Below are 11,433 nucleotides of genomic sequence, written 5' to 3' on the forward strand. Positions count from 1 at the left end.
ACTCGGGATCCGGCCGATCCGCGACTCGTCTCTGTTCGATCGCGAGCCTCGACTTCCTCGAGTTTCGAGGACGTGGATCCTGCGCGGCGATATCTCGCAAGTACATCGCGATAGAAGTCAAACGTACGTCACGATCCAGTTACTCGACCCACTCGATCCGGTACTGTACCGGCGTCGTTGGGTCGTTCTGGGAGGTCGTGGCAGATTTCAGACAACGTCTCGTTCACTTCGTTTCGTGTTCTGGCCGAGTTTCAAGCTCGTGACTGCTCGACCGGACAGCTCGTCGTGTCCCTTCACGCCGACACTCGTGCCCTACGAATTGCCTCCTTTCCTTCTATCGCATCTTCCTGTCACGACCTTAGGCTAACGGCCATTTTTACGGCGATTCTTTTCCAAATATTTTCTTAAAGCTCTTTTCCCATATTTTTCAATGGTTGAATATTTTTAAAAACGTTGGAATCCTCTCGTAATTCTCCACTGCCTGTTTATTCTCCCATCTTTTGTCTTTTACCTCCTCCTTGCGGAAACTTTCTTCATTCGACCGACTTCTGGTCCACTTGTCAAAGTTTTGATAAATTGACATACTTCTAAGATGTTCTTTACGAAACATCTTAACATTCTGGAAGAATTCCTTTGCTTTCTTGTTTCAGAGACAGTTTTTCCTGGATTTTGCGTTTACTCGTTGGAATTTTAGCTAACTGATACAGCGTAGCGTCTGGAGCACGGTTTATGGATAATGTCATGCGGAGAGAGAAAAGTTGTGGGTGAAGATCATATTTTGCAGAGTTTGAAATAGAAATCGTAGAATGGAGTTGCAACCTCCGTCTAAGGACACACTTTTCTGCAAACGTTCTTAGTATCCAGGAGGATTTGGAAAGCTTTAGACCACCATTTCCTTTTGCGAGTTGGTGCATTTCCAACGAAACGATATGCACGAGGAAAAGGTTTTCCTATACGATACGTTTATACCGCCATCGTAACGTATTTTAATACAATAAGTTTATCAATACAGTTGGATCCAAACAAAGGCACAAAGAGTACCTTGTTATCCGTGCTTTATTATCTCCTGAGAGGAAAGGATGATATAAATGCACGTAAAAGAAAATGACAGGAGGAAAACGATAAAATACGGTAAAGGTTTCATAGGAGAGAAAATTACTTTGCCGTTACATATATAATATATATTATATTTCCATATAATATATCGGTACATGTACATCCACCTTCCGATACGATACGATAACATCCATTATTGTATTTTTCATTTATAATTAATATGCATACACGTACGTTTAAAATTCGAATAGAAGAGATTCGGCTCGTGTCTGAACCGAGAGTCTCCCTATCTTTCGGGAATCAATTTTTATTAAATAAGTTTATTCGATTATTCTACGAAACGGCCGTGATCGTCCTCGACAGCGATAAACGAAGACACGCCGACGCCTGATCGGTAAAAGTGGCCAGAGGAAACGCCGATTAGACGTCGGTGTACCCGTGCAATTTTACCTTGGTTAAAATTCGTCGAATTTCCAATTTCATCATCGCGTAATCGAAGAAGATGACGGTCCGAAGCACCAGAGAAATCGAGCCTGACGGATAATTGCTCGCGATTAATTCACGATCAATCGTTCAACCTTTCTGTAACGCTAGTCATTTTATACAATCCTTCCTGTTATCCCTGGTGATAGTTATTATATCGATAACAGACACGATTCACAATTACACGACAAGTGTGTCTCGCGATGAACAGAAAATCTCCATGGGATCCGTGCCGAAATAACTCGCTATGCAAATCTATCGCAAAGAAAAACGCCTCTTCGCCAATATTTCCACCTGCAATCGCTTTTTAAATTACTACAACGTTTAATGAGACTTCGCTTGAAAATAATCAGCGAACACCGGCTAACTTAAGGCTAACAGAAACGCAGTTTCAACCTAAAACGTTCATCTCCTTGCGCTGGGTGCTCCTTTCCTCTGCGTCGCTTGCGATTTATCGTTAATTTCAACTTAGCATTATCGTCACAGTGGAAGAATCAGTTCGCTTAACATATGGACCGCTTCGTGTTCCGTTTTTACACGCTTCTCGTTGGTTTCATTCGTTTGTTACAGAAAATAAAGCGAACATCGAGGAAGGTGCTTAGTCCAATGCCTAGTTTATTTCTCTTTGCTTCTCTGTACGCTTTGATGGGGTTTTCGTTTGATCTCTGACAAATTGCGCAAGGCCTCGAAGTAGCTCTTAATTTACGAGTAATCGATAAACAAGTGAAATAAAAAGATAGCAGAACTCGAGGGATAATAATTTCGTTAAAAAATAAAGAAACTAAAGATCAAAAGTAAAATATCTACAGGCTTAATAGACATAAAAAAGGAACAGAAACAAAATGCCTCTCGATAAGGTTTATTATTCGAGTATTATACACGAGGGAGGTAGATACGAGATGTGCAGAAATTATGCATCGAAACGAAAACAGGAAGAAAAATGATGAATTCTTAGAACACGGATGACAACCGAATGAACGAAGCAAAGGGAGCAACGAAGAAAAGTGCGCGTAAAAATTCACTCTCTCCGCAATTCATACACTCGGAAGCTCTCTGTTCTACCAACATATTTCTCCATTACTATTTACTCGATCGCAAAATTAAACTCTATCTAAATCTAGTCGTAAGTTACGCAATTTTAGACCGCGAATAGACAATGATCAGATTTGTACAACAAACGCATTAAACTCGGGCATTCAGGGATGGTAGTCAGGAACGAAAGGGGGTAAGACCGCGAGGAATAAAACGAAAGTTTGAGAATTATACGAATCGTGCAGATAATCGCGCCGCGTGCTATAAGAAGAAACGTTCTCGTCGAAAGATTTGAGGAAGACGGAGCAGGTTTAGCCCCATTTCTGGAACAGACCCACCCGTTGGCACCGACAGTTTGAGCCCCACAGATTGCACCTGCAGCTGGAGCTGAAGCAGCAGTCCTTCGGCCGGTGGTCGCAATTTCCACCCCGTCTTATGCAGGCCCGCCTAAACAGGTAAATCAACGAGGAACGTCTACTCGAGATTAAGGGTATCAGAATAATGCCACACAAAGACACCGAGACATCGAGATGGGGAGAAGAAAGGTACTAAAAGATTGTTCTCTTCTTGTTTAACTTCTTAACCACTTGCGCTGGCAAGAAATTTACAGACGCATGTGCCAGAATGGTCCAGTGTTTCTGTGACAATTGCCTGACGACGTGTGTACCACGTCGTTGGCGATTCTGCCACAAAAGTATTACCACGTGCGCGACACGTCTTTCCAGCGCAAGTGGTTAAGCACGATTTTACGTAGAATTTTCTTTGTTTTGTACGTGGAAATACGGTCTTACGTTACTCGAAGAGTGTACGTAAAACCTCGTGTATCTATATTCTCTTGTAAAATCGCGACACGTCATTGGATACCAAAATCACAAAAATGACAAAACAAATTTTTGAATGAAATAATTCCGTCCTTAGAGGGTTAATTAAAATATGAAAAGGAAAATTACTGCCTATGAAGCATGCAAGAACTTGACTTTCATTATTATACTTATTGAATAAGCACTGTGTTTGGGGTCTAGAATGCAGGATGAAATGTAAATTGGTACATTGGTCCTCTTCTTCTTCCAACCTAATTTTGCAAATTACGTGTTCTTTTTTTCGAAAATTTTAGTTTTAGCATTTCGATAATTCCGAAATATGTTCATCTACGTGTGAAAAGTGGGAAACGAATAGAATACTAATTATAAAAATTTCTAAAAGCGGGGCAAAGGATTAAACACACCTTGACAGAGTAATAGAACGAATACTCACTTTTGCTGGGCCGCTCGCATCAGATTCTCCAATGCGTTGTCTGTATAGTCCGAATCCGCCACTTGTAGCGAATCTTCCTCTGTAACACACGCATAAAGACAGATATTATTAACACAGCAGACTTTAGGCACAAAATATCGCAGTAATATATCGCAATAATAATTCCTATTCGAAGACGGATCCGCTCTTTCCAATAACAACGACATTTTTCCCGCAAACTTTCCCACAAACTTTCTCACAAAAATCACAAACTTCGATTCCTTCGATCCAGACACTTTTACAGTCACAGTCGAACGAATCCCAAATCAAATATTTTCGATCTGTAAAAAGGAATGAAGCGAAACGACGAGGAAAGGAAAAGGTTTTAGAATAATCCTAGGTTGTTTTCAGAGCCGTCGAATGGTCTCGTTCACCTGATCCATTCTCAGTGGAAGAAAAGGAAAGTATCGTATAGCCAAGTCGATCAAACGTGGCGTCCATTAACAGAGTTCATAAAAGGGTAGATTGCGTGGCGAGGAAGGAAGGGAATAAAAATAGGAGAATTCCCAGGCGAACCCTTTCAGCAGATATATTTAGTCGACATGATCGCCTACGTTGTTCCACGATTATATTTTATGCAAATTCGTCTGTTTCTTTCGAAGACGGAATTTGTCGCGCTATTCTACGCATAATGATATGCAGCTTGGAATTATTGGCTCGTACTTCGCGAGAATGCAAAGAGGATTAAAAGCCGAGACCCGAGGAATCTATACAAAATCTTGTATCGCCTTGTTTAACTAGGTAAAAAGATCGCGATGAATTATGGCAGCTGTACGTTACGGATCGAGCAAACAATATTAAAGCAAAAATCAAAGTAATATTAAATAATACGAATCCAAAGGAAACACCTTTCCAAAATTAATTAATGATTTAATTAATTAAATTATTGTGCTTTTGTATTAAATACTTCCTTTAATTTCTGTGAATTTTAAATTATTTTTTATTTAATCAATAATTAAATTGAACTGATTATTCTTCTAACTCTTTGTTAAATATTAAATAATACGAATCCAAAGGAAACACCTTTCCAAAATTAATTAATTAATTTTTTTGTATTAAATACTTTCTTTAATTTCTGTGAATTTTAAACTATTTTTTATTTAATCGATAATTAAATTCAACTGATTATTCTTCTAACTCCTGTTAAATTTAGTTGATTCAATTTATTGTGTATGTTCACGGTATACCACGGTGTACGATATCAATATATTCACTGACAATATTGATATCACTCGATTGTTCACTTCACTCGAACAATTTCGTTGTACAGATTCATTTATACTTTTCAGTATAGGTATTCGATAAATCAATCGTTAAACGAGATACGTAATACCTCTTCCACTTCCAGATATTTAAGATTCCCCGATTTATCGTCTGAAATCTGGGCGCGAGGATCCTAAATCATAGAAGAAAATTATCGAAGTTCTTGGCAAGTTATCTCGCACGACAGTGACAAATCTGCTAAAACGTGATTTAGACGAATCAATTCCCCTTTGCGAGTGCCATTCATTGGAATCCAATGAACGTTTCCAGATAAAACGCGACGCTGCACAGGTTTCCGTGCTCGTGAAAGCTTAATTCGAGAAATTGCAGTCGAAGACGAATCGAAAACATTTAGCCGGGTTATTCGACGAGTTTATCTTTCGGGGATCGTGGCGAAAAGGGCGGGAAATGTCTGATCAACAAACGTTATCTAACATCGGGAAGAAATGCCTCGAAATGGTGGGAAAATTCGCGCGTTCAAAAAGGAAAATAGCGTTATCACGTGACGAAGTCTGCTGCGCAGAATTATGATGCAAAAGCGTGGAAAAGAAGTAAATTATTCTCGACGAAACGTGTTCCTCTGACAAGCTTCCCTTTATGAAACTATTTTCCGAACCGGATCACGTAAACCGCCACCCTGAGCGGAAAAAGTATTAAAGTCAGCCAGTATCTCGATAAAATTTCATTTTCCACTTTCCTCGAAGGACAGACACGACTGCCCTTGGTGAAATATTATTTTAAATCAGCCTATCAAAACTTTCCTTCCCTATCGATTCGTCTTTTCAACCATTGCTATCTTTTTCCCTGGAACTTACACGAAGTTGCTATGAAGATGGTCGATCGGAACTCTAATTTGGATAAAATTCACGAGTTTGAAAATTAAATTCGAATCTTTTGAATTTTAGATTCGTACTCGAGTCGTCAGGAATTTTGAGTTTATTGATAAACGTTATAAATTAACACGAATGAATATTTCTCGCGAAGTAAAAACCGCGATACCCGTGAAGCGATGAGAAAAGGACTTAAGACTTACAGGACTGGACTTAAGGATCTTTGAATAATATTTTCACATCGAAGAAACGCCTGGAAGAATTCCTCGCCATGGACGAGATTCAGGATCCTAAATCAATTTTCGCCCTGACACTGTATCCAAACATATTTTACATTTCATATCCTCTGCAAACAGCTAGACCCTTAATCCATCAACCTTCTTAATCCCCAAGAATAACCCCATAATCCAAACTCCTTTCTCAAACACCAAATAAATCAATTCGGAAGCATCAGAAATTAAATAAAGAAGAAAAGGGAAAAACATGTCAAAATATAAGTAATACTATCAAAATACGACTCACTCATTTATCAAATTAATTAATTTCACGAGATAAAAAAAATAGAAATTTATTTTAAATTTAAAAAGTTAAGAAATAAATATTTTTTAATTGAAGGAATGGAATCAATCACTTTATCGTGCAAATGATTCGTATACTACGTTTTCACGTTATCCTCAGACTCCAGAAATTTCTTGTAACACCACTCGAACCAACAATTCCTTCGCAAATTCGACAAACGTTTCGCGAAATTTCAATTTCAACCAAAATGATTACGAGTCTTGAAATGCAAATGGAAATCGGAGTGATGACTCGAAAAGGACAAGGTGTCGAGCGTTAATTCGCCGCTAGGGAGTTTGTTAATTCGGCAGAAATAATAATCCCTAGCAGGATTCAAGAAGAAGTAGATTATACGGACTACAGCGAGCGCGCAATGACAATTCGTTATCCTCGTTCCTTCGTTTTCTTTGACGTCGGTACTCTCATCAACGGCCTCCGAGATTAAGGTAATCTCACGTGCCGGCTTTTCCCGTCTGTTCCCACTTCCGGTCGTCCCGGGAATGCTGCCGATGTTTCAATATCCTTACCACGAAGCAACCGCAAAATTACGAAACTCTCTGTAGCCCACAGGCTGTTGAGAAGAACACGGAATTACTTTTGTTCGTCTCAACAATCTAAAGATGGTTTTATTTCCAACACCCGGTGTTAATTAAGCTGTAGACAGTGGTTTGATGTCAAAATTGTTATTTTGCCTGTGGTAATGAGTTTATTTACTGTTTTATGTTGCAAAGGGTATAAAAATATGGAATTCATTGTTGGTTGTTTGATAATATTATTTTCATTTTGGTAGTGGATTGCACGGTAAAAAAGTGAATGAAATCGCGAGTATTTTTATTTTTTGAATAATAAAATGGAATAAAAGCTACTCTTTGAATTTTTTTTTAAACGTGATTGATATTATCTGTTACTTTGTTACTTTGTTCGCTGTTTTATATTCGAGATTGCGTCACATTGGAAATTATTTTAATTAAATAATAATTTAAATATAAATATTAAAATAAAACTGTTCGATTGCAGAGGATCCGTAAGAAAATTTCGTCTGTTACTGAATATTAATTCCTATGAATATCATACATATTACATCATCGCAATGAATAAAGGCAAAGTCGATACGAAAAGAATGTATTCGTTTCGCAGGAATTTCCGATATATCGGCGAATTTTAATTGATGAGCTCCATTTAAATTCGCGCGGAATTATTTCACTGAAAAATCGAGCGGGCCTCGTCCGAAAAGTACACTCGATGAAAATATCGGAGGGTGTAGGTGTGTTACAAAACCCCGATACGTCTCGACGAAGCCATCGAAGCTAATTAAACGCACGTTCAATTAAACCGTCGACCAAGGTCGCCAGCCAGACCAACGTTGATTTCATTTTCTTTTCAATCCACGATCCTTGCGTAACGCGTTTTCAACGAAAACTGTTTTGTTTGCGCGGTTAATTAACATAATTAACAATGTCATCTCGAAAACGCATTATTTCTATCAGAGAAATTTCAATCAAAAGCGTTATCCAATACTCGTACTAACATCCCACGTCGGTATTTTATTTTCCACGAAATTTAACAACCTTCGTTAAAAAAAAGAAGAGAAAAAATTTAATTCTTCCTAAACTCTTTGAGAAGTATTTTAAAATATATAAATATCCGATAAATACGATAACAGAAAAATCCTAAAAATCCTAAAAATTCTCGACTGTTAGTAAATGTCGCCTACGAAAACGCCGATCGTTATATTTATTCGATACGAGAAAATCTAGATTGGGAAATTGGTTCCGAGGTATTCCAGAGAAAGGATAATGTGGCAATGTGAGTGACAGAAGTCGCTATTTTGGCAAACATGTCACGCAATGGGTTCGGTTGCCAGACGCCTGATATCATACGGGTTTATACTACTAGCCGCAAGCCGCAGACAGGAACGCAATACTCCTACCTCGAATACACAGCATCGAACACAGAACATCCCTCGAACCGAACAATCGTGATTTCTTCTCTTTCCTTCCTTTAGTATGTAACACTCGGAATTAACGTGCAAAAAGTAGATAAAAATTGCAGCGCCACGTTAAAGCATGGCGTAGAATTTGTGGGAATAAATGGGAGAATAAATGAGAGAATTTTTTCGAGCTAATAAACGATTCTCTTTCTTCTCGCGATCGGGATTAAACCCACACGGTTTTTTCCTGCTCTCTCGCATTTTTCTCACTGCACGTGGGCAGTGTTCATTAATTAACGCAAATGTAATTATGGTTATACCGCTCCCGATGGAAATGGTCCTGGTTCGTGGAGGTAATGAATCGAGATCGAGTTGATATGAATGATGAGTAAATGAGAACCGGCAATGATGGGAAAGAGCGCATGATAAGGGAGTGAAGCAATACGTCAGAAAAAAGAAAGAAAGTGATGTAAAGTAAAACCCTAAGAGTAAAAGAATCCAAAGACTGTCCAAAGATCCGCGTCTAACATAGTAATTTTCATATACATATATTATAGCATATTTCTTTCTGTTATTCTACTGTCATTTTTATATCCTTGTTAATCTCCTATACTAAAATCTATTTTTCTATAATTCAATATCCACGTGCAATCCTAACTTCGACATAGTTAATAGAAAATAGGAAATTAAACGTAGAATTAAGCAAACTTGAATTACATTTATCTAATTACCCGGTATAATTCGCGTGAATTATATTTACCACTGTCATTGCGAACTGTCGCGATACGTAGTTGTTAAGGAAGAAACGAGATTAGGCACGTCGATCGTGCTTCAAACCACGTCGTTGAAACGTATTTACCACCCGCGATGTGAAAAGATTCAAATGCGAATGGAAAGTCGAACGCGAAGCTAAAAATACCCATTATTCCCTCCTTCGACTCTATTTCATCCCCTACGAGTAACTCAACCACGTCTCATTCATGAAGCCTAACGAGGAACCTGAAGCAACGCTATACTCGAATCATCGAAACCACCTGTTCGAGAGATACATAAATCCACCTGAGAAGCTCAACCTATACCATATTCCCACTTCATCGTCTAAAATCTACCTCGTACCCCCTCGAGGCACACCGTTCTTCGTCGTGATCTCCCCGTCATCGACTACCTCTCACCAAAAATTTCGAATCGCGCACCAAACTACTTCCAAACTACGCCCACACACACAGACACGCACATGTACACCAAGCACCGCATAATTAAAAAAAAAATCCATTCGTTACTCACCTTCGTCGATATAGGGGTTGCCAAGGGTCCTGTCGGCGAAGACGACCAACAAGCAGACCAAGCAGAACAGACCGAACTTCATGACTCTCTTGCTGCTCGCGGAGAGGAGAACAGAGGACGAATCGGGAGCGTGTTAGGGGTTGTCAGAGCGGATATCAGAGCAGATGTCAGAGTGCCCTTTCCTGACCGTGGCCGGAGTGCAAGTGAGGTTTCCACATCGGACCGGTAGTTTATATAGACGCGGGAGGCGTGGCGACCTCCCCGCCACGAGGATCTCTTCCAGAGGGTGAGTTCGCGGATAAAACCTCGGTTCGAGGTTCCACGCTCGTTCCGCGGTGTCTGGACAACGCTGTTCACCGCTGGTTCACGAACCATCTGGAAAAAGAAGGGCGAGTTGGAGTAGGGTGCGATTCTTTTTCGAGGCTGTGCAACCGAGGCCAGGTCGCCACCCTTGCAACGAGCAACTGGTTGCGAAGCAACTGGTACCCTCGCTGTGTCTGTCTATCGGCCGATTATGCGGCCCGTAATCCGATTTACCTTTTCGTCACCTTTGCCACGCAGCTTTGCCTCCGATCGCTTTCCTGTATTTTCCATTCCACCTTGTACATTTTCAACCTCGAGCGTGATTATGCCAATTAGATTCTGAAAGTAGCTGCTTCCAGGTGAGACTGGCACGAAAGGGTTGAAAGAGGATCGAGGGAAAGGATCAGGACGCGGAAGATCTTCGATGGAGAACGTGCTAGTATTTCAACGGGGATTTCAGATCGCCCTCTTCGATATTACTCGAGGATACTATGGGGGTAGTGGGAAGCGAAATAACGAGGCAACGAAGGGGTGGGATAAGAGGGTTTTGGAAATTTTTATCTGGAAGGGAGATAAAGCTGAGAGGTTCGACGAAGGTATCGGATCGAAGGGCTCGCATCGAATACGACCCTTGGCAATTTTTTTCAGCTTTTAAATAAGGATGTTAAGTAACAATGTTCTAACAGATACAATTATTTCCTGAATTGTGACACGTATAAGGAAAATCCACCGGTCTTGTGCAAACAAATCGAACGTCAGTGTCTTCTTCCTTTTTTGATGTTTTTGATACGAGCCCTTTAATTATTCTATCAACATCTCTCTAATATGTGCATAAACTTCGTACTCGTGCATAGATTATTACGACTAACGTTATCAGTATGGAATACAAAAGAGATAGATTTAATAAAATGTTACTTATCTACATATGACCGTCACGCCTCCTCCTGCGCAAAACCGAGTCCCATAATCTTGCAGGCTTTTTGAAACCATTCGTCTTCTTCTGCTATTTGCTCCTAGTCCCACCTGAAACAAAAATATTGCTAGTTAATTACGTGAATATCCCGAGTATACCATAAAACATTAACCAGTAAATATAATTCCCCCTAATTTCTATCTCGACAAAGAAGTCGCGTTAATTCCGTAAAAAGTATCTGCACGAAGGTCAAAAACCAATTGTTTTAACTAACTCTATTAACTCCTAACATTACCCATTACGGTCTTCCATCCAAGGTATAAAGAGAACCTGACCCAAACCTAACTCTCCCATTGATTCGACACGATTCTAAAGAAACAACCCCCGACCCTTCGACATCCCCGAACAAATGCTATCGTGCGCGAGACAAATGGATCGTTTCGAGCGTAATTGCTCGAGGAAGATAAAGTAGAAGCTGAAATCGTTTA

At 39.7% G+C, this 11,433-nt stretch overlaps 1 protein-coding gene across 2 annotated transcripts; it reads right to left on the minus strand.

Annotated features, from left to right (window-relative positions):
• Positions 1 to 1,355: 1,355 nt before the first annotated feature.
• LOC108546927 (U8-agatoxin-Ao1a) lies at positions 1,356 to 10,736 on the minus strand. 2 transcript variants are annotated; one of them, XM_017899231.1, is made up of 4 exons: positions 10,267 to 10,736; positions 9,730 to 10,104; positions 3,826 to 3,904; positions 1,356 to 3,018 (listed from the first exon to the last, which is right to left on the minus strand). In XM_017899231.1, exons 2-4 carry the CDS (start codon positions 9,809 to 9,811, stop codon positions 2,883 to 2,885), a joined length of 297 nt encoding a protein of 98 aa, XP_017754720.1. In that variant the 5' UTR covers positions 9,812 to 10,104; positions 10,267 to 10,736; the 3' UTR covers positions 1,356 to 2,882. The 2 variants fall into 2 exon arrangements, with proteins under 2 accessions (XP_017754720.1, XP_017754719.1); XM_017899230.1 differs by having other exon boundaries at positions 1,356 to 3,045.
• Positions 10,737 to 11,433: the final 697 nt, after the last annotated feature.

This window comes from Eufriesea mexicana, unplaced genomic scaffold (assembly GCF_001483705.2).
Source record: "Eufriesea mexicana isolate 0111107269 unplaced genomic scaffold, ASM148370v2 scaffold798, whole genome shotgun sequence".
Lineage (NCBI taxonomy): Eukaryota > Metazoa > Arthropoda > Insecta > Hymenoptera > Apidae > Eufriesea > Eufriesea mexicana.

Bases quoted from the DNA above. Each gene is read 5' to 3' on its own strand.
- LOC108546927 (XM_017899230.1), bottom strand. From the start codon at position 9,811: ATGAAGTTCGGTCTGTTCTGCTTGGTCTGCTTGTTGGTCGTCTTCGCC. The intron at 3,905-9,729 runs GTGAGTAACGAA...CGTGTGTTACAG, and splicing joins CAACCCCTATATCGACGAAG to AGGAAGATTCGCTACAAGTG. The intron at 3,046-3,825 runs GTGAGTATTCGT...AATCTCGAGTAG, and splicing joins ATGCGAGCGGCCCAGCAAAA to ACGTTCCTCGTTGATTTACC.